Consider the following 23,594-nt stretch of genomic DNA (forward strand, 5'->3'; position numbering starts at 1 on the left):
ATGATAATTTAACTAGCCTTTAAATATTAACTAATTAGAAATCGAAAATGCACAGAACTATCTTTAGAAGCCTCCGTGCTCAGATGTCCCCTGCACCTTGCTACCTCACAGCAATCTCTCCATGGAGATTAGACGTATGTGGGCACTCATTCACTCCCGGTTCAACAGCCTCCGTACACAGAAGGGCACCACAACACTACCATTAAAAGAAAAAGTAATGCCAAAATACATTAGAGAGAGAAAGAACGGACATACCCCACCCCCCACCGGATGCTGGATGTATTGAAATTTTATAAGTTGTCCCCCACCCCTTAGGAAAGCATTCTTCTCTCTCTGACAACTCAGAATAAAGCATGTGTCAGGCATAATTTCATTTTCAAGATTTAATTTTTGCTACGTAACAGTGGAACACACCTTTTAAAAAAACTGCCTTAAAATCTGGAACAAGCGCGGGGGGCGGGGCGGAGGGAGGGAGGCGTGCCCCTCAAAGCACATCTGGGACCTTTCCTACAGAAACAAATCCAGTAAAATTAAGAAAGGCAACTCGTTCTAAACTCAGTAGGGGCCCTCGTGGGAAGCAATTTATCAAAATTAAAATATTTCACAGATGATTTCTTCTGAAAAGTTTTCATGCTGTCAATAACCTGCAATTCTTTTCCTCTTCGAGTGGCAGTTTCTGCCTCCCTAATAAAAAAAGCCAAGGCCCATGAGTGTTAGGAGACCCTCGGAGCGCGCCACCTACCCCCGATCAGGCCGGCTGCTGGCAGTGAAAGCCAGCCCTGGGACCCACCCTCACAGAGAGGGTTTTCAAGAGTCGCCGCAGCGACCGAAACAGACCCCCTTTAGAAAGCAGACGGCGGGGCAGCCGCCTCCCCTCCTTCAAAGAAAGTAGCGCGCCTTCCCGCCCCGGCGCCGGCCAGGGGAAGCGGAGCCGAGCCCCGCACTCACCATCGCCGCTCGCGGGGCTCCAGGCCGACGCCAAGTTCAAACCTCGCCGCCGCTCCGAGGAGGCGGCGCGGGGCATCGCCGGCGGGCTCGGCCGCGCTCAACAATGGGCCGCCCGGCCGCGCCCAGCGCCGCCGCGTCCGGGCCACAGCGGCTGCGGCGCGGCGGGCCGGGGGCGCGCGGCTCCCGGGGCCGAGTCCGGGCGGCGGGGAGCCGAAGGGTGCGGGGGCGCCCGCCGACCACGCCTCCCGGCCGCGGGGGCCGCGCCGCAGGGGCCGCGCTCGCTCCGCGCTCGCCACCAGGTAATCCCACAGGAAGCCTCCCGGATTGGCCCGGGCGCTCAGGACGGGATTTGCATTTCAATAGCAGGGAGGGCTCCCCAAGGTTTGAAAACGGATTCTGGGATCGAAGAGTCGGGCTCCGCTCGCCGCTCCGCAGTCTACGTCTTCTAGTCCTGGCAATATTAAGGGGACCAGCGCACTCTCAGTCTCGCCTTTATCAGTTCACAGTCAGAAAGGTGTCTTAATCGCACCCCGTCCCCCCCGCATTGTGAAATGAACAGGGATCCAATAGCTAAACATTAAGGAGCCCGCGGAGCCCGCGCTCACTTTTCAGGGGCTAGTACAGTTGGTAACTGATTAAATGAAGCATGAATGAAGCAAGGTAAAAAGTTCACAGCTAAAAAAAAAAGCTCACGTTAGAAGGAAAATAACCATCCTTTTTCTCTGTATGTCTTTTTTTCAGTCTAAGTCAAGCGGAGAGACTCAGGTTGTTGCTGATCGGCTACTGCTGTTGAAAGCTCCCTTTGCAGACTTTTTGTTTCCAGGAGCATCCTCTCTAGATGGGGGACAGATGGTTGTTTCAGAGTTTGTAAGTGTGATCCTTCGGGAGATTTTTGATTCAGCTTTGCAAACTTGGGTTTTCGACAATATACACATTTGCATTTGTTTTGCATGTATGATATAGATGCCCAGTTACTATTCTTAAGGAAGGCATGGTGGTATTTTCAGTTTCATCTTTCTTCAAAGCTCTGCCAGCCTTTTCAATGGAGGTAAGGTTTTTTTCCCTTAGAGAGTACCTTTCTTAATTGCTTTCACATGTCATTTCCAGAGATTAAAATAACAGTAAGATTTGAAATTGGCTTTATTTCTTCTCACTTAAGGAGAATCCCTGGACCCACAACTAAAATAAACAACTATATACTGGGGGGATTTGGGGAGAAACAGCAGAAAGAAAAAAAAAAGATTGGCAACAGTTGTTAGCTGAGGTGCCAATCTTTAAAAAAAAAAAAAAAAGGAGAATCCCTGTAGTTAAAATTTCAGCTTATATATATTTTAAGCAATAAATATACGTATAGACACAGAGAAGAGAATGCCGAATCAGGTAGGAACTTGCAGCCTCGGTTCCCGCAGAGCTGATAGCATTTGCCTTTCTGTGGTCGTGCTCTTTATGGCCTGGCCGAAAGCAGAAGCATTAGCCGCCACAGCAACCACTGAATAAACCTCTTTAGTGATATCTTCATGGACAGCCTCCTCCACCATAAGGTATTTTCCCCCTTAAAACTGCATTTTGTTTTCAATATGGTATCACAAGCATGTACAAACACATACACACCTGTCACACAGTCAACGGGGCACCCACACACATTGTTGCTAGGCGTTAGAAGCAGGGAAGCTAATGTTGCCTGTCCTGTGTCTGAATGTCCTGTGGGAATCTAGTTTGGGTGGAGGCAGATGATGTTCAGAACTTAGCTTTAAAAAGCAGTCAGCCTACAGGTTTAGAAAGCACATTGCCACCGCCACCGTGTTGAGGATAAGAAGCATTAGCTGGAGGACACGGCCAGGAGCTCTGTAGGCTGAAGAGATAAGACCTCTTTCCTGCTGCTTCTTTATCTTGTTTTTTAAGTATTCAGGGTCAGGTGAAATGTCATAAGGGTGGAACAGATCCTTCTATTCCTGTGTGAAACATCACTTTAAATTGCTGATTAAAAACACACTTTGGGTCCAAATCTTACCTCCCACACAGGCTGTGTTATACCAGTGAAATCTATCACTATGACGGGAGGGTCCTGGGCTTCCGCTGTACCACAGATTCTGGAAAAATACTTTTTATTTGTATCTGTAACGCATCATCAGATATTTGTAGAAGAAAGGAAAACAACCTGTCTCAGGGAATCAAAGGTGAGACTGGAAATGCAGAAATCTCCGCAGCAATACAAAATTATGCTAACATCTCTCTGCATGAGCTAGGGGCAAGTTCCCTCACCTGGTGCCTCAGTTCTCCTCCTGCAAAATGGTCCATCCCTCCCTTCACAAAGCATAACTACAAATGACTGTGAAACAGCTCCACATCTCAAGTGTATGTGTAGGTAAAGGCCAAGCTCATTATTAAAGATGGTCTCTCAAGTCACGCTGCCCTTCACTTCCTTGATGAAGACCACACTCTGAAATGGTGCATCACACTAGAATCCCAAGTGTTGTTTTGTTTTTTTAAATGAAAACAGATATATTGATTGAGAAATAAAGCTTTGAAAAATGCTAAGATCTTTTTGAGGAGGTAACAAATAGGAAAAAAGTGCACAACCTGCTCTTGGAGACAAGGGCATGCGTGGCCAGTCAGGATACTGCTATTTGCATACTTTTATTTAAAGTCATGTTTTTTTAAATAACATCCTTATCGAGATATAATATTTACATATTATACTTACATATGATATTTACATAAAATTTACACTTTGAACGAAGTACATTTTTGCTCTCCCGCCCCTACTCTCAAGGCTTCTCTGATGCTGGAGTAGGTGGTGGCAGGAAAAGACCAGAGAAACTGCCATAAGTCCCTGACAGAGTGGGGACCACAGAGTCCGCCTACACAGAGACGCTCCAGAGTGACCTGTGGAAGGTCCACTGAGGTGGTGATGGGAGGTGGTCACAAATCAAAAACAGGAGTCGTGACAGGAAGAGCCACTGTGCAGGCAGTACAGACACTGTGCATTCATGGGCCAAGTTGATTTCCTCCATCTCTCTTAAATATTTCCACCTACAAACCGAAACTTCAGTTTGAGAAAAACATGATGACCTAAATATATTTACAAACACTTCAGGGCTGGCCCTGTGGCACAGTGGTTAAGTTTGCACGTTCCGCTTCTCAGCGGCCTGGGGTTGGCCAGTTCAGATCCTTCGCAAAAGCCATGCTGTGGCAGGCATCCCACATGTAAAGCAGAGGAAGATGGGCATGGATGTTAGCTCAGGGCCAGTCTTCCTCAGGAAAAAGAGGAGGATGGGCAGTAGTTAGCTCAGGGCTAATCTTCCTCAAAAAAAAAATCACATCAAATGAGACTGTGCTAATTGACGATCTAGTGTAATTCAGAATGGTTTGATTCATACTGTATACATATTTAGAAGTTTGGTTTTCCATTACAATTGTCAGGTTTTATTATTAAGGAGAAACCTGTGAGGAGTATCTTTTTTAAACAAAAAGCTTGAGAAATTTAGAATTACTTCCCTATCTCTCTAAACTCCAGATTCAGCAACTATTCCGAGTGATTTAATTTCAATTAGTCTAACACATTTAATTAATTGTATCTTTAAAGAAACCACATATAGAAATCATATACCTGATTTAGATTCTGAATTTATTTTTTCCAAATTCAGCTTCTTTTCTATATTATGGTAGTATAGTTTTGAAATATATGTTGTACATTATTAAACTAAATTTCACTTAGAAATAGTCTCTTATTACTTCTACACTTTAGGATGTTAAACTAAATTTCACTCATAAATAGTCAATCTTTACTTCTTATCAATTCAGTTTGGAACTCTTTCTATTATTCCAAATAAATAAAGTTTTAATGTGAAAAATATAACTACTTGAAACATAAGAGTCTTTGCTAAATAATAATAATAATAATAATCATAGCAACTCGCTCTTGCCACAGCTATACAATAAATTCCCTGGTCCATCTACACTCTTCTTTTGGATGCTGACACCTTAGAAAAACCATGTCAATATCTGTTGCATATTGAAAATCAGTTCTGGGGACTGTTTAACGGTCAATATAAACAGCTTATAACCAAGAAAACATACACTTGAAACATGGATTATTCCTCAGAGAGAAAATATTAGGGAGAACTTACGGTGTGTTTCCTTCTCAAACGGGTGTTTGGGCTTAGTATGAACATTATATAACTTGTGATGTAATATTCACTTTAATACTTTAATTTTTTTGAACCACTCACAGAAAAATGTGAAAAACAAATAACTGTCCTAGTGAACAAAATGTTAAAATGGAAATTTAAAGCAAGGAAATGCATTTAAGACCACTCCAAACCTGAGAAATAATTTATTTCATGAAGTGGTGATAACATGAAAGGGGAAAACCCTATAACATCTTTCAGCTTCTCAGAGTTATTTAGTCTTTCAACCCCCTTGTACCCCTCTATCATAGTCCTTTTCCGTAAACAGCCCAGGGAGCCCCCAAGGCCACTGAGCTACCCCTTCCTCATCCTCTCTCCTTACTTAAGGCATCTGCTGCTGCTGGCAGCTGATGCATATTGACAAGGGCACCTCAATGTTTTCTATTCTTTGTAGCCCCAGGACTTGGGTCCCAAGTAAAGACGTTTATGCAACCTGGCTGTTACCCAGGAAGCTGCTTAGAATCTTGCAGAGGTCAGAACCCAAGGAAAAGAGAAGGGAGGACTAGGTAGGCAAAAGTTCACTGACTACTTGTGCCACTACCAACCTATGTTGGTACAGCACTCAACCGCAGTATGCATGGTTTAGTGGGTCAGAGTCGGGATCCTGCATCAAACCTGTATTGGTCTAAACAGAAACAAAAAGGAAGAACAGAACAACAACAACAAAACTAGCCGAATAAAACTTGAAGAGAGAGCTTCAGAGGGTGAAGGTAGTCGACAAGTTTCTGTCCTCATGGAAACGTAGGAGACAAAGGACATTTTCAGTGTTATGGGGTCATGATGATTAAGTAACAGTCACTCAGGTTGGCAGCCTCAAGTCCTCAAGGAGACAAGGATTGACAGCATTCTCTTTGGAAAGTCTTGCTTGAAAGATTAGAAATGCATCCTGGAGACTGGAAGCAATCTAAAGGTTCATACAGCAAATAGTTAAATTAATTGTGAGGCATATCATGCAGCATTTAAAAAGAAAAAAGTAGGCCTATATGTAGTGATGTGGAGAGATGTCCATATCGTTAAGTGAAAAAGTTTCCCATTTGCTGTCTGCATACAGATTATATACAATATTTATTATATTTTTTATAAAAGTCCAAAAAGAATCTGGAAGGAGATGCTAAACTATTCCTGGGGAGTAGGACTGCAGGGAGAGGAATTCTCGGGGTAAATACAACTTTACCTTTTGATTTTAAACACATCCATAGAGTTTGAGCATTTTTTAAAACAATAAATATGATTTAGGGCCACCCTGGTGGCTTAGTGATTAAGTTTACATGCTGTGCTTTGGCAGCACAGGGTTCACTGGTTCGGATCCTGGGTGCAGATCCACACACCACTTATCAAGCCATGCTTGGCTTCCGTGGTCTGGGATTCGCAAGTTCAGATCCCTGGCACGGACCTACACACTGCTCATCAAGCTATGCTGTGGTAGCATCCCACATATAAAATAGAGGAAGATGGTCACAGATGTTAGCTCAGGGCCAATCTTCCTCACCAAAAAAACCCCAAGAACCCCACATTGTAAATAGACAATTATGAAGAAGAAAAAAATAATTCAGCAAACCTGCCTTTGATTGTACTGGGCATGTTACAGCTAAAACCTTTACCCTTCACCTAGATGCGTGGTCTTAACACGTATGATATTTGTTATCAGAGGGATTTATGTAATGTGGATTAACGAGATTTCAGACAAAAATTTAATAGAAAGGTGTGAAATTCCAGAAGTTATCAGATTTATATAGCACCAGCATCTTAAGTGACAGTGTCTAGAAAGTAAATAAAAAGCTACAAGGACTGCACTGGCTGATAACCACTGTCGCAGTTCCAGTCACTCTTCATATATGTATGTGATCCCCACTTGTTATTGCTGTGACACCAAGGACATTACACTCTTTTCTGGGCACAAAGAGTTAATTTCTATGCCTAGAATTATCTGACAGAATAACGTAAGGAAAGTTCAGTTCTGGACGTGATTTAGATTACCATCAAACTTTCAATTCCTTTTATATTTTAGTTGACAAAATATCATTCAGGAAGTTTCCGAATAGCTTAAAATAGTGAATTTTCCCATTGATCTTTTTTTTCTCCTCCTCCTTCTCTTTCTTCCTCTCTCCTTGAACCATTTCAATTCAAGTACCACCTACTGAGTACCTGCTAAGGGCCAGGCTTTGGGAACATCAAGATGGACGAGGTCCTAGCCCCGACTTCAAGGAGCTCACAGTTTAACTCAGAAACTCAGATATCTGAAGAAATTATTTCAACGCCATGTGGTAAGGAGAGGAGAGAGTGGTAGTCAAGAGCGTGGACTGGATTCAAGAGCTTGTTAGCTGTGAGAAGGTTAACTGATCTCACTAGGCCTCAGTTTTTCCTCTGTAAAATAAGAATAATTGCACCTCTCATCGGTTTTTGCAAAGATTATGTGAGATAATCATTGAGTGTGTGTGTCCGGGGGGCAGGAGTAGTAGTGAGACATTAACTGTTCTTATTCCCTCCACTGAACTTCCCAGCAGTCCTGGGTTTCCTCCCAGGCAGTGCCATTCATTGACCAAGGAAGGGATGACTCAGCAAAACTCCTATAACAAAGGAATCCAGGCATAGACTTACGATTTGGAAGAATACGCAATTAGTCAGAACCAGTTTTTCTCCCCAACAGACATTACAGCTTTCTAGGACTAACAAGGAAGGGCAAAGAGAGTCAGAAGGGAAGTGAGGGGCTGGCCCAGTGGCGCAGCAGTTAAGTTCACATGCTCCGCTTCAGCGGCCTGGGGTTCACTGGTTCAGATCCCAGGCGCAGACCTATGCACAGCTTATCAAGCCATGCTGTGGCAGGCGTCCCACATACAAAGTAGAGGAAGATGGGCACAGATGTTAGCTCAGGGCCACTCTTCCTCAGCAAAAAGAGGAGGATTGGCAGCTGATGTTAGCTCAGGGCTAATCTTCCTCAAAAAAAAGAAGGGAAGCAAAACAGAGTTAGAAGCTAGAGCAACTTTGAGTCCTAGGTTGGGCAAAATTGAAACTCCAGATAGGCACTTAGGGATTTGAGAGAAGAAAGTAAGTGGGCCCTGACCCCAAGCAAGAGTCTGGAGAGCTGGCTCAGTCCCAGAGGTGCTGGGAACCCAGACAGAGTAGGAATCAAAGAAATGTCTGTGCGGTGTACCTAGGCAAGAGAGAGCATCCCACTTTGCTTTCCACCAATCCTCCCAACCCAGAGTGGTCCAGGAGAGGCAGAATGTTTCTGATAAAGCCAAGAGGGCTTAGATGCCTGATGGATCTGAAGCTGCAGATACCACCATCCTAGGCTGGATGGTGACCAGACACTGACCAGCATGTCAGACACCAGCATGGGGAGACGGTGACATGGACACCAAAGGTGCAACTTCACTTTGTCTCCTTAAAACACACACACACACACACACATAGGGACTCTGCCTAAGCCCCTCACACCTCAGCTGCAACCCCAGGAGCTGGAGGAGACCCTGAATTGGCTAATTTTAAGTTTCTGTCTCCTTGCTAAAAGAGGTCTCAAAACAGAAACTACAATCAGTTTTTTTTTAAAAAAAGAAACAGTTACATTTCATTCATAATTGTGTTTGTGGCTTAAGATTTGTACCCACCAAACACACAAAATGCTCAGCACTGTGTCTTGCACATGAGAGTTCAAAAACAGTAGCTGTTTCTATTTTGATTAATAGTTCTACGTACTGGTAGCAAGCAGAGGGGAGGGTATTTCTATCAGGGAGGGGTATAGAGAAGATGTATGAGAGAGGTCCTAGAGGTTGTGCATGAGCTTACTGGGGTAAGAGAAGGGGAGAAAAAGGTCTGGGCAGAAAGTTTTAAGGTCCCGAAGCATCAAATAGCACAGGTCAACGGGGTAACTGCAAGTAACATGGCCAGGGCGGGGCTGGTGGCAAACGATGTCGACGGAGAGGCAGAAAATGGAAGTGAGCTTTTGGGGCCCTCTTCAGGATTTAGACTTTATCTTGTAGGCAGTGAGAAATCACTAAAAGTTTTACACCAGTGTCATGATGAGATACACGCCTTCAATAAGTCACGTGAGAGCCAGCCCTGATGGCCTAGCAGTTAAAGTTCAGCACCCCGAGTTCGGTTCCCAGGCATGGAACTACAGCACTCATCTGTCAGTAGCCGTGCTGTGGCAGCAGCTCACACAGAAGAACTAGAGGGACTCACAGCTAAAACATACAACCAGGTCCTGGGGCTATGGGGAGAAAAAAGAAAGTCACGTGATGGTATGTGGAGGACGGATTGAATGGAAGGTGCTGGGCTCACTGATTTGGACCATAATGCCTAAGGTAGGATCCCCTCCTGTGGGGCCAGCACTGTGCATGGTTAAGAGTGCAGTCTCTAACTTAGATTTGACTCCTGGCCACGGCACCTACTGTGTGACCTTGGTCTGGTCATTACCTGCTCCATGAAGCAGCTTCCTCATCTATAAAATGAGAACCAAAAATTGAACCTGAGACACAGGGTTGTTGGGGTTTTAGATGTATTACTTCATGTGAAGCACTTAGAACAGTGCCTGGCATAAAGTAAGTGTATATTAAATTCTAGCTCTTCCTAATCAGGCTGCACTTAAAATCACGATTAACTTTCTAAGAGGGAGAACGATGATTATGTCGGAGAATCAGGGTAAAGTCTTCAACTCATGGTATTCATTGAAATTTTGGTCACTGAGCAAAATTTCAGGGAAGAAAATCCTTCTTTGTAAATTTGCTTGTAAAAGGTACAGGTCAAGCTGCAATTTGATGTAAACCTCACCAGCTCAAAAGTGATTGTAGTTACTTGTGCTGAAAAAAAATTTTTCCTTTTCAACCCTGAAGCTCTGAACAGGGTTGATACCAACTATTAACAGCTGCCACCTCCCATTAGCGGCAGCAACCTTCTGGAAGAAGGTGAAGTGCACCTGGTACGTGAAGGGCATTTGACTCTTGGAAAAAGACATGTGATCTAGGTGCCAGTGAGTACTGCCGGCCCAGTATCCTGAAAGGCAAAACTCCACAAGTGACAGGTCCTTAAAAGCATGGGGTCAGCTGGAGTGCATTCAAATGCCGGTATGTCCTTGTCACTGGGGAGAATGCCCAGGGAAAGAGGGGAGGCGGTGTGGGCAAGGGCGGACACGGCTGAGCCAGCCAGCTTCCTCAACTTCACCTGAGTGGAAGCGCGAACATTATTTTCTGTCGAGGGAGGTGAGTATTTTAATTCATGGTCTCCAAAAAGCGTAAGGACTGAGGATTGAAATCTTTTCTGAGACAACCTGATATATTCTGATGGAAGCTGTAAACCTTTTTTTTTCCTTTCCAGAAAAATATTCATATGTTTCTGAAGATAAAGTTAAATAGGATTTGGGGGAGGTGTGAGGAAGGGGAGGCATAATCCACTTAGAGAGGGAATTCGGTGCAATTCCTGTTGTTGGTTTGCTACTTGTATTTTAACAAAAATGGCTTTGCTGCCGGAGAGCCTGCATGATGACTGGGTGGGGAGAGAGAGCCGTTAAGACAGTGCGGGAGATAAGAGATAAGAAGGAAGACTGGGCAAAGAGTAGACCTGGGATGGAAAACACCTGCGTGGCTGGAAGGCAGTAGGTGGAGGGTGTTGAGGCCAAGTTGAGGGATCTGAACATAATCATATGTGACACATAAGGAGAAGGCAGAACTGGAAATGGAGACAGGGGATCCTGTTATAAATTGGCATACAAATTGAACAAATGACTTCTAGAAAACTGTTTTATCACCAGAAGTATCACGCTATTCCATGCTTTCAAACCTATGACATTTATTGCAAAGAGCTGCTTCCCTGACCAAGAGGATTCATCAAAGTCACCAACAATGGTTTCTTCCTAACAGTGCAAAACATCAACAAAAACAAAATTGCTTTTTAAAATTGCTCATTGATTTGGCACTTCTCTTTGCATTGTATCACAATTTTAGGCCTTTCAAAAAGGATAACTTATTAATTTTATTTCTAGCATCAAGACTTCTATTCTGGGGCTGGCCCCGTGGCCGAGTGGTTGGGTTCACGCACTCCACTACAGGCGGCCCAGTGTTTCGTTGGTTCAAATCCTGGGCGCGGACATGGCACTGCTCATCAAGCCACGCTGAGGCAGCGTCCGACATGCCACAACTAGAAGGACCCACACCGAAGAATATACGTACTGGGGGGCTTTGGGAAGAAAAAGGAAAAAAATTAAATCTTTGAAAAAAAAAAAGACTTCTATTTTGGTGCCAGCCCGGTGGCATAGTGGTAAAGTTAACACACTCCTCTTTGGCAGCCCAGGGTTCACAGGTTCGGATCCCAGGCACAGACTTACACACCACTCATCAAGCCATGTTGTGGCAGTGTCCCATATACAAAATAGAGAAAGATTGGCACAGATGTTAGCTCAGAGCCAATCTTCCTCAGCAAAGAAAAAAAAAAGACATCTATTTTACTGGCTAGGTTCTGTCCTAAAACTGTGATATATGAAGTCTTGACTACATATAAATATTTAAATGTCATCAACATTGCCATACGCTGCTTTAAGAACAATCCAAGGTGCTATAGACGTGTAACTTCAAGAGATAAAAACAAGAAAAGTTGCTAGGATAAAACCAATTGGAATTTTTGAAATGCAGATGACTTACTCTGATGATTTATGACTACTCAGGTTTAGACAATATGGTATTTAATGTCTACATATTTTTCTCTTTATTTTTTTTTTAAAAGATTTTATTTTTCCTTTTTCTCCCCAAAGCCCCCTGGTACATAGTTGTATATGTCTAGTTGTGGGTCCTTCTAGTTGTGGCATGTGGGACGCTGTCTCAGCATGGCTCGATGAGCGGTGCCATGTCCGTGCCCAGGATCCAAACCGGTGAAACCCTGGGCCACCAAAGCAGAGTGCACGAACCTAACCACTCAGCCACAGGGCCGGCCCCTACATATTTTTCAAAAGGAGTTAAATCCTATCTGGTGCTTTAGAGTTTTTTTTTTTTTTTAAATCACCTTATCTTCGTTTATAAACTTATTTCTGGAAATAAAATTTTCCACTAGCTGGTTGGCAGCTTCTTTGGTTTTGAAGTATTAGCTCCTCTGGCTCTCAAAAGAAAAACAGAGAAATTAAATGTAGCTCCTGTTTACTTTTTTGGCAGTCTCACTTTATTGACTTAAGGAAGCCAATTCATCTCCCCTTATTCTTTAAAAACCCACAAACAACAGACTCTAGCCACAAAGCACCATGATAATAGTTCATTTTCTAGAATCTCTTTCATTTGCCTCTAGTCACATGGTTTTCTTTTATACTTTCACATGTAGATTCAAGCAAGGGGAAATTTTTTCTTTACTTCCCAGCTTATTTGTCTGTCAGCACAACTTTCTCCCAGTAGGTGTTCAGGAAACTGCTCTACTCCAAGCCGGATGTCAGTGTTATTCCGCATACTTTAGTGCTCTTGCCTAGGAACCAGAAGATAAGATGGGAGAGAAAATTTATTTTTAAAGGTCCTGTAATCAGGACCTTTGGAACGTGTCCAAAGTGTGCTTGTATTGGCCAAAGGCAAGAAGATAACAGGATCCTGCACAGATTCTAGCAGGCTGCTGGCCTCCATTTCTCGGCGGTAGACCAGAAAGAGCTGAGCCACAGCCTACCAGTAATAGTAACAGCCACCACTTATTTGTGCCCAGTATTAGTCCTACACATGCCTCGGGCTTTATATACCTTATATCTAATTGTTCCAATAATACCTAAACATAGCTATCACCAGTCCCGTTTTATAGAAGAGAAAATGAAGGTCGGATTTTAAGTAACTTGTCAAGGTCCAACAGTGAAGAAGAGGCAGAAGGAAGAATCCAAGAAGTCTGCCTGACTCCAAAGCCCATGCCTTGTTCTCGTACCACCCTGGAATGGCCAAGATAACACTGCAGGTTAAACTACTTTAATCAGAGGACAAGCTTTTGTTGTCTCCTAGAGGGTGAAGCAAAGTGGTCACGTGCATTCTCTGTAGGCCAAGACTTTACTGTCATTCAGAGCCCCAAGAAAAAGAAAGCTACTTAAAAATTCTTTTTGCCTCATATATCTAAATGGATTATTTTGCCTCATAAATCTAAATCATAAACGGAGGATGAGCAAAGCCCCAGATCTTTCCAGAATGATCTTCTTTTTCCTCAGCAAATGGAAAGTTACTTTTTTCCTTTAAAAATTATGCCTTTTCCCAAAGGAAGGGCACTTAACTTGGCCTGATTCCATCTTTACTGTCCACGCTATAAGGGACAGAGTTTCCTAACTGCCTTTAATGAGTCAGTAATTACCATTTTGCAAGCACGCCTTGGTTTCCTTCCTGGGCACTTTATTCACATCTTCCTTGATCTGGGTTGAGATTCCTTCCTCAACCCCAATGTCTACTAAGGAAATTCTAGCCAACCTCCCAGGACGTGCAAAACGTATTCCTTTCTCAATGAAACTTCTCTGATCCTTAAACCAAAAGCAATTTCTCTCTCCTCCAAATATTAAAAAATACATCATTCAATCATCTACCATAGCCCTTATCACCTTTCACCTTGAATAGAGCTATTGGTGCCCTTAAAACAAAAGTCTTCCCTCCCAGACTAGTGTTTCAGGAGCAGGGATCACGCCTCACTCGTCTCTGATACGCACGGTGCACAGCACGTGTTGGTATTGGGTAAATTAATGTTCCCAGACTGCAATACACATGCCCGTCATCTCATTTTTTGAGTCCACGTTGTTCTTGTTTCCCCTTTATTTATACAAGTCCTATTCTTTCAAGACCTTTCCCCAATTTAAGAATTAAATTTTTGGTGCTTATCATATCCTACTTTGAAGCATTATTTATTATGTGTATGCTCTGTAGTCCCAAGTAGATCTACTCCTGGGGCTAATGTCTGTCTGGATGATGCTATTTTCATTCTTGCTATTAGAGCAACTTTCATTTACTGACTGCCATGTTTCAGGCACTCTGCGGAGTGCTTCATTTACCTTATCCTATCCCTTAGGGAACTTTCAGGTCCCCTGACTTTGTTCCTCAGCCTGTGTCAGCCCTCAGCCTTCTCTGCGATTCCGGAGAGCAGGGGTCACATCTTTCGTACCCATCTGGGAACCTACAGTGGCTCATGCAGTGCACGGTAGAGAATAGATGCCCAGTAAATGTTCCATCAGAGTTTTGGAACTACTGAGTTCACAAAACGAAAAATGCTTTAAAACCTGTTTTTAGAAATACCAGTAGTAATTCCATATTACTAATTATCAAGTGAGAACCCTTCCTCTATCAGTACTGGAAGTGCCAGATTAAGAATTCTCTCCAGGGGCCAGCCCCGTGGCGCAGTGGTTAAGTTCGCCTGCTCCGCTGCAGGTGGCCCAGTGTTTTGTCAGTTTGAATCTTGGGTGTGGACATGGCACTGCTCATCAAACCACACTGAGGCAGCATCCCACATGCCACAACTAGAAGGACCCACAACTAAGAACACACAACTATGTACCGGGGGGCTTTGGGGAGAAAAAGGAAAAAAATAAAATCTTAAAAAAAAAAAAAAAGAATTCTCTCCATATTTTTTTTATCCAGCATGAGGTCCCCACTCTTCATTAAATGAATGTGTTTTAGGCAAAACAATGAAAGCAAGCGCTAAGCGCCTTGACTTTGAGCTTCCCTCCCACTCCCTGCCTGCACCCCACCTTCTTTATCTCTGGTCTATATTCGTATTTGGGTCCGAAGGGAGCACTGGTCTCCTCTTCATGTGCTGGAATAAAAAGGTCTGATGGGAACTTAAAAGCTCCCCCACAGGAAACTGTCTGAGCCCGTGATTTACATCTCTGGTTTCCTTATTAACTAACTGCCAGGCTTCAGAAAACTGGAGCCAACCCAAGTGGGGACCCTGACAGCTGGCATGAAACATGAGACCAGAGACCAGTGTGTTACAGTTGCTGGAAAGTGGGGGGAACAGGGAGGCTGGGTGGGTATGAGGCAGGAAGCGGCTCTGGAAATTTGATGTGTGCTCCTGGTGAGGAGTATAGTTCTGGGTGATCAGAGGACACCTCACCCTTGATCCCTACGTTAGGGGGAGAGTCAGAGAGGCCAGTCTGCTAAAGGTTCAAGGGTAGGATTTGTTTCCTCTTTCTCCTATCTGAGAATGAGTAGGAGAGAGGAAAAGATAAGTAACCTAGAGAAATGTAAACAAGTGATCATTGTTCACGGAAAACAGGTATCTTTCATCTTGCATAAAAAACACTTAAAATGTTTGACTCCCTGACATATGAGGTAATGAGGACATTATACAGAATCAGAAGAGTCTGTCTTCTTAATTCTAATTTAAAAACAACAGTAAAGGGGGAAAGTGGGGACTTGTTCTATGGGTACACAGTTTCAGTTGTGCGAGATGAAAAGTCCCGGAGGTCTGTTGCACAACAATGTAAGTATACTTAACACTACTGAACTATAAACTTTACAGTGGTTAAGATGGTAAATTTTATACTATGTGTTTTTTACCACAATTAGAAATTTTTAAAAACTTAAAAGAAACATTAAAGAATAAGGGAAAGAAGAAAATAGCCAAATACCTTCTGAAGAGGAAAATACATTACCGCTCCTTTGGCTGCTATTTCATCCCCTCTCCCCCTTTTTCCTCTTAGAAAGCTGCCTAATAGTGACACATAAATATCCTTCCTCTTTACGTGGACAAAGGGGGAAAAAAGAGAGAGATAAGAGTTTGCAGAAGCAGAGGGGGAAACTGTGGGTCTTCCTCTTTCTTTAGAGGAGTGTCTCTTTCTAAACCACAGGCCAATAGGATATTTTCAAAATGACATAATAATGTTATGTATATGTAATAGTATAATAGATAAGAGCAAAAGAAGCTTTTGAGGTCCAGCTAACAGCCTCCATTAAGTCCTTACTACTTGGTTCCAAATCCACAGTCTATAGAGATTCATAGAGCTAACAGTTGAGGACAGTCCTGCCAAGAGGCAAAAAAAGGAATCCACCTCTAGGTGCCTCCTAATTCTTCTTCCTATCCCCCAACCCCATCCCATTTTTTTCTTTCTTGTCCAGTTGGGAGGCTGAGCTGTTTATATTGACTGATTTAATTTATGGAAGGGACTGTTTTTGAGTCTGGCCTACTTTGGAGTTTTTTTCTTTCGGAGATGGGTGTTTGTTGATCAAAGCAACTAACAACAAATGTTGTTTTAATTTATGCTTCCTTTAGTTCTGCAAATTTGGGGGGGGAGGGCTTTTTTATAAGAGGTAATGAGGCAGAATCCTGTTAATGACAAGGATATTTTCTCACCAAATTAAAACTGCTGTATGCTTAAGAAAAATAATGAAATAAAAGTAGCTTTTCTTTGGGGAGTAAATAAATTTGAAGGCAGGAAACTTCCCACGCAGTTTGAGCTTACTGCTCCTACTCATACAGGCCGGGGAGGGAGGCAAACAGGATATTTTTCTCTTCTTCTTTTTGCCCCTAACTTGAAGTAACGGAATAATTTACAGTAAGAAGAATCTGATTAAAACATTTAAGACGTATGCCTACTAAAGCAATAACCTAAATGCCAACAGTAGGGATAAAACTTTTTCTGTTTTATTTCTCTCTGAAAATATATTACCTTCGTTTATTTTAGCCAAAAGAGCTTACAGCTTGTATGAATACCACTTCACTAATATTAGTCCCACATATGCAACGAGACCAGACAATCTTGCTGTGTTCTTTTTTTTTCAGAGGGATAAATCATCTTGACTTTCTCACTGTATCCTTAATGGAATTGTACATAAAGCTCCTGTTTCCTAGATCAGAACTCTGAAAAATGCTCTTACCTTAAGTGTGGAGGCCATGCAGCACATGAATGAGAGAGTCAATACCAGCTAAACCTGTCTCTCCCTGGATGTTTCCTTCTGGGTGTTCATTCATCGAACATGCATGTTTTATTGAGCAACCACTATGCCAGGGGCGCCGTGTGATGGAATCTGTCTGGCAGGCTGGGGGATGACAGGAAGGCATCCTAAACCGGAACTGATGAATTATGCAAGGATTCTAAACTGAGGTCTAGAAAATGAATGGGAATTAGCCGGGCAAAGAGAATTGAGGGAAGAGAGACCAGCAAGACCCGGCAATGGGAAGAAACCAGTATGGCTGGAGGAGAGCACAAAGGAGGAAGTGGCAAAGGGGCGAGCACAGCCTGGACACACAGGTCTGGCCAAGTCCCGGTTAGGAGTTTGAAGCTTTTCCAAAAGGCAAAGGGAGGGGCCAGCCCCAAGGCCGACTGGTTAAAGTTCTGCGTGCTCCCACTCCACTTCAGCAGCCCAGGTTCACAGGTTCGGATCCTGGGTGTGGACCTACTCCACTCACCAGCCATGCCGTGGAGGCATCCCACATGCAAAGTAGAGGAAGACTGGTGCAGATATTAGCTCAGGGCTAGTCTTCCTCAAGCAAGAAAAAAAAAATACGAGGATTGGCAATGGATGTTAGCTCAGGGAGATTCTTCCACACACACACACACACACACACACACACACACACACACACAAAAGGCAACGAGAAAGCTTTGGCAGTTTTGAAGCAGAGAGACAAGATCAGATTTGCATTTTAGAAGTATCACTTTGCCTGCAGTGGCCCCCAGTGGGAGGGGAGCAAGGGCAGAGACCAGCTAGGAAACCGCCACAGGAGTACAGCCCAGAGCTGATGTAGTGACCCCAGCCCAGAATGTAAGCTCCATGAGGGCAGGCCGCTCTGCTTGGTCTGCTGACTGTATCTCAAGCACCCAGAACAGTGTGTGGCACGTAGTAGGTGCTCAAATCTTTGTGGAACAAACGAATACACTAAGGTAGGGTAATGCCAGAGAGGATTAAAGGAAGGGGCAAATGAGCAGAAAAATTAGGGAGCGGAGCGGATAGGCCTTGTTAACTTTTCAAAACCATTAAAATCTCTTTCTTGCCTTAAACAGTCATGCTCCTTTGCATCCTTTCCATAATAAATCTATTTGATGCAATATAAAATATCTAAGTTATTTTCTAAATAAAATGCTACTTTTTTTTAGTGTGTAAATCAATGATTTTTAGTAAACTTAGAGAGTTGTGCAACCTTCACCATAATCTGGTTTTAGGACATTTCATCACCTCAAAAAGTTCTGCTGTAGCTGATTCCTGCTCCCACCCCCAATGCCAGGCAACTACTGATCTGCTGTTTGTCTCTATGGATTTGTCTTTTCTAGATATTTTAAATAAATGGAATCATACAATATATAATCTTTCATGTCTGGCTTCTTTCACTCAGCATAATATTTTTGAGGTTCATTCACGTTGTAGCATGTTTCAATAGTTCATTCCTTTCTGTTGTTGAATAATATTCCATTGTGTCTATACCATATTTCATTTACCCATTTACCGGTTGATGGACATTTGGACTGTCTCACATTTTGTCACTTATGAATGATGCTGCTATGAACATTTGTGTGCAAGTCTTTGAGAGGATAGACAGGAGCCTTGTTAATTTGGATTAGATGTAGGAGGTGGTGAAGAAAAATAAAGTCAAGGAGGATGCCCAGATTTCATGCTTGGGCAGCTGGATGGATGATGATACAGTTCAGTGAAATGGGAAGACTAGAGGAGGAACAGCTTTGATGAGAAAGAGGACCTCAGTTTGGGGCAAGTGCCTGTGAGACAGGAGTGGGGATGCCCAGTAAGCAGGTGGACACGTGGGTCTGGAAGTTTAGCTTCTTCAAAACGTCTATCAAAGGCCCATTTTCTGAGCAGCCTATTTCATGTTTAAGACTTATTTCTCAGGCATAATAAAAGCAGTTTTCTGTAACTTTAGCTCTTCTCTACATAAATCTGACCAAAGGAGAAATTCATAAAACATTGCATCAAATTCTCACTTTGGTTTGCATGATAATTATAATAACATCTTCTATTTGCTCAGCATTTCCTTTTTAAAAAACTGTGGTAAAATACACATAACATAAAATTTACCATCTTAACCATGTTTAAGTGTACACTTCAGTGGCATTAAGTACATTCACATTGTTGTGCAAACATCACCACCATCCGTCTCCAGAACTCTTTCATCGTCCCCAAATGAAACTCTGTACTTAGTAAACACTAAATCCCCATTCCCCCTCCTCCCAGCCCCTGGCAACCACCATTCTACTTTCTGTTCCTATTAATTTGACTCTTCTGTGTACGTCATACAAGTGGAATCATACAGTATTTGTCCTTCTGTGACTGGCTTACTTCACTTAGCATAATGTCCTCAAGGTTCACTCATGTGGTAGTCTGTGACAGCATTTCCTTCCTTCTTGAGGCTGAACAGTATTCTGTTGTGTGTACACACCACACTTTACTTATCCATTCATCTGTTGATGGACCCTTGCTTGGGTTGCTTCTACCTTTTGGGTATTGTAAATTATACTGCTATGAACATGGGTGTACAAGCATCTCTTCGAGCCTCTGCTTGCTCAGCATTTCCTTTCGAGAAATAAAAGATATGAGTTGAAAGATCTCTGTCATACTTTAACTCAGGCAAGCTGTAATACAGAATCACTTGACTAATAGGTGATCACACAACCAGTTCAAGATGGTAATAAGTCCCTCATAAAATTCCTTCTTTTCCCAGTAATCTGTAGCATCCTGAAAGTGACATGGTTCTGTTTGGTTTTGAGATAAAAGTGTTCAGTGGGTTCCTAAAGCTCTCGAAGTTTTCTGTAGTCTGCCGGGTCAGGCAGGTCTGTACTGATACAGTTGGATTTACCAGAGCAGCACTTATCAGGGAGTGAAGTTATGACATGAGGTCAGGATGTCATACCTGTGGCAGAGAGAAAGATTAGACACACACCAGCAAACAGCAGGGAGGGGTTTGAAGGAACTGGCAAACATTCTCCCAGCTCTGTTAACTCATATCTGTCTCTCAGACATACCAGCGCTCTCCACACATGAACAGAGCAGGCAGCTCATGGAAGATACCAGAACAGGGCAATGTTTTCATTCTACCAGGCTCATGAGAGACTGATGAGAATTGCCAGGAATTAAGTTAATAAGATCAGCAAGCTTAAATAGCCATAAACATCAGAAAACGCCATTTTAATTGTAAGAGATGTGGCAACAAGCAGCCAAATCCAGTGGCTGGATGATAGGCAAGGCTCTGGATCTTGCCGCTGCTGGGGAAGGAAAGCCGGATGCGTCTGGACCGTAATAGTACTCTCCCTCCTCCAAATGGCTGTTTCTTCTGTCGGGCTCCAAGCTCTAGGCTCAGGGTGCTGAGGGGATGTCACAGCTTCCTGGAACACCCTCCCAGATGCCCCACCCTCACCTGGTATGGAGGGTGGGACAAGAAATTAAACACAGGATATCAATGGCAGGGAGATAGGAGATCAAAAACCCATGGACCTCAGCCAGGCTGCGCTGTGGGAGTCAGTGCCTCACAGGCAGAGCTGGGGCCGCTTGCAGACTCCAGATGGTTCCACCAGGTGAGGCCCAAGGGCAGAGGCTTATTTTAACTCAAGGCCCTCAGAGGTCCTGTTATGTAGGCAATAACCCTATCCCACCTCTTTCTGGTCGGCATGGACAGCTGTGGAGTCCCAGGTGAGAACTGTGGAAGCCTTGGCCACTCTTTAGGGGAGGAGAGCCTGCCTTCCAAGTCAGTGGTTCCCACCCCAGGCTGCACCTCTGAACCACTCGGGAAGCTTTTAAAACCAGAGGCCCAGGAACAACCCTGAACCGAGTCAGAATTTGGGGGATGGATCCAACGTACTTGTTATTTTTTAAAACTCCCAGATGCTTCTCATGTGCAGCTTAGATTGAGAATCACAGCTTCTCAGTCACCTAGGGATTCCAGCTGCATAAACTCAAAAAGAACTATCCCTTAACATCTTACTGCATACATTTCACACGGCGACATAGGTGCCTCCAAAGAAACACAACTTAGACAGAAGTACTAGTTAACTAGGCTACCCTAACAAAATACCATAAACTGGGTGGCTGAAGCAACACAAACAATTTTTTCACAGTTCAAGATCAAGGTGGCAGCATGTTTGGTTTCTCCTGAGGCCTCTCTCCTCGACCTTCAGATGGCCTCCTGCTCGCTGTGTCTTCTCATGGTCTTTCCTGTGTGTATCCCGGGTGCCTCTTGGCGCATCCAAATTTCTTCTTCTTCTGAGGACCCCAGACCTAGGTGGTGAGGACACTAGATTGAACTAGGGCCCACCGTAATGGCCTCATTTTAACTTAACCACCTGTTTAAAGGCCCTATTTCCAAATACAGTCACATTCCGAGGCACTAGAGGTTAGGGCCTCAACATCTGAATTGCAGGGTGGGTGGGGCACAATTCAGCCCATAACATAAGTTCTTTAATTGAGAAAGCGGCTTTCCTAAATAAACTCTTTGACTTCACAAATATCAAATGTTTTATTTACTTAAAGTCAGAATTTCCTGATAAGTAAAGCTAGCCCATTAAAAAAAGAGTACTTTTGGAAATTATACGAAGGCTGAGTGTCCCACATGGTGACTGACTATGGGGCCTACGAGAAAATAGGCTTTGAAATGGCCAGAATTAACGCCAGGAAGTAGCTCACCTATTTTGAAAATCGGGCTCGTTATCTTCAACGGCCAGGAAAGGAGAGCCAAACATATTTGGTATTTATAGCCCAGATAAGGAATGGTTTGAACAGCCAGACAAGGTGTCTCCAAACTGCAGCATGGGGTACAGCAGGTGTCACGACTCAAATGCCTATAGAAGCCGAGAAGGCAAATGGATGAAGTGAACCAGGCAGGGCTGTGACCACCGGGAGCGCTCACACCCTGTCTCAGGGCCTCGTGGAAAGTGGGTCTACTGTTATCCCAACTTCTCAGAAAAAAAGCTGGACATGCAAGTTTTTATGTGAAAATTTCCAGTTTTTACATGTTGGAAATTAATTCAAATAAAAAACACTACCACTCTGTGGGCCAAATAAAACAGCTTTAGGAGAGACTGGGTTTGCCTCTGGGGTAGCCACAGGGAGACCTGGGTTCCAGTCTTGGCAAGTTATGTGACTTTGCTACCACCTTCTCTGGAATTCATCTTGAAAAATAAAGGGGCTTTCTGAGAGTTTCTTGAAAGTCAGGTAGGCAATTCTTTTATTCTCTATAGGGGGAAATGCAGAGTCCTCAAGTCGAATGAAATTGCCAGCACAGAATCAAGGACCCCTAAGACCCTAGCATCTAAGTAGGAGCGCGTCAACCCTACTGGCTCCTTCCCTCCCTCAGCTAGCTCCAAGCTGCCACAAGACAACTTTTCTTGGAATGGATTTAGCTAGTTTAAAATTTTTAATTGGAACTAAGAAAAACACTATCTATGCATGATTTTCAATAAATGTTTTCTAGATTGACGGAGATTTATATGGTGACTTCAGTCAACAAATCTCAAAGTCCCCTTGCAGGATTAGATGCCTCTCAAGAAGCAGGGAGGCACCAGGGCGTAGTGGACCGTGCCCCAGCTCAGCAATCTAGAGCCATGGCCCTGGGCTCATCTCTGACTGACCAACGCCACGAATACATTTCTCTCATCTTCAATTGAACTGCAAAGATCTTGGGACTTTTCAACCCTAAATTCTATGATTCTAGTTACCAAATTAAAATGCTAGTTTTCAATTCTACAACCTGTTATAAGAGGCAGCAGGAAATGACCAGAATCAACTTGGTCATGTCACTTTAACCTGCATCTAAGTTTTCTTGTTTTAATGTTGCCAGCTAGTTAACCTGATCATGTTGGATGGGGCTGTCAAACTCAACATTGGTGAGACACTTGGATGTTTTCAAATGCAAGGAGTTTTTTTGTTTTTGTTTTGTTTTTGTTTTATTTTTGCTGAGGAAGAGTTGCTCTGAGCTAACATCTGTGGCCAGTCTTCCTCTTTTTTTTGCTGAGGAAGATTAGCCCTAAGCTAACATCCATTGCCAATCTTCCTCTATTTTGTATGTGAGCTGCCACCAGAGCATGGCCACTGATAGATGAGTGGTGTAGGTCCACGCCCGGGAACTGAACCCGGGCTGCTGAAGCAGACAGAGCATGCCGAACTTAACCACTAGGCCACTGGGGATGGCCCTGCAGGGAGTTTTATAAATGCATAGAACATAAGTGGTAAGGGATAATTATTGAAACCACAGTAGGTATGGTTCTTTAGGAGGAAAATATATTTGAAATCTCAAGCTTCAAAAGCAACTGAATAATGAAAAGTAAAGCTGGTTTTAATGCTTCACCATGGACTGCTGTGGCAGGCAGAATTCTAAAGACGGCCCCAAGATTCTTGTCCCCTGGTTATTCAATCAAACATTAATTTAGGTACTACTTTGAAGAGAGTTTGTAGATGTAATTAAAGTCCCAAGTCAATTGATCTTAAGATACGGAGATCATCCAGGTAAGTCTGACACAACCAGGTGAGCCTTTTTAAAAGCAGTTTTTTGGGGCCAGCCCTGTGGCCAAGTGGTTAAATTCCTGTGTTCCACTTCAGC

General features: G+C 43.4%; 2 protein-coding genes across 10 annotated transcripts in view; one reads left to right on the plus strand and one right to left on the minus strand.

Moving 5' to 3' along the window:
* The window catches only part of SHROOM3 (shroom family member 3), a 263,254-nt gene that overhangs the window by 88,506 nt on the left and 151,154 nt on the right, over positions 1-23,594 (minus strand). Inside the window, exon 1 of one of the 9 annotated variants that reach the window (XM_070505594.1) lies at positions 20,862-21,059. The exons of 7 other annotated variants lie outside the window; for them this stretch is intronic. The gene's annotated coding sequence lies outside the window, so the exon portion shown is untranslated. Of the gene's footprint in view, positions 1-948; positions 1,125-20,861; positions 21,060-23,594 lie in introns of those variants that run through there. One more of the 9 variants, XM_070505591.1, reaches the window with a different exon arrangement.
* Positions 122-20,851, plus strand: LOC139044911 (serine/arginine repetitive matrix protein 3-like). The gene is made up of 4 exons (XM_070506451.1): positions 122-134; positions 799-1,247; positions 1,690-1,815; positions 11,116-20,851. The coding sequence occupies exons 1-4, from the start codon at positions 122-124 to the stop codon at positions 11,272-11,274; spliced, it is 747 nt and encodes a 248-aa protein (XP_070362552.1). The 3' UTR covers positions 11,275-20,851.

This window comes from Equus asinus, chromosome 3 (genome assembly GCF_041296235.1).
Source record: "Equus asinus isolate D_3611 breed Donkey chromosome 3, EquAss-T2T_v2, whole genome shotgun sequence".
Classification (NCBI taxonomy): Eukaryota; Metazoa; Chordata; class Mammalia; order Perissodactyla; family Equidae; genus Equus; species Equus asinus.

Bases quoted from the DNA above. Each gene is read 5' to 3' on its own strand.
- LOC139044911 (XM_070506451.1), top strand. The intron at 1,248-1,689 runs GTAATCCCACAG...TCTTTTTTTCAG, and splicing joins CGCTCCGCGCTCGCCACCAG to TCTAAGTCAAGCGGAGAGAC. The intron at 1,816-11,115 runs GTAAGTGTGATC...TTTTATTTCTAG, and splicing joins AGATGGTTGTTTCAGAGTTT to CATCAAGACTTCTATTCTGG.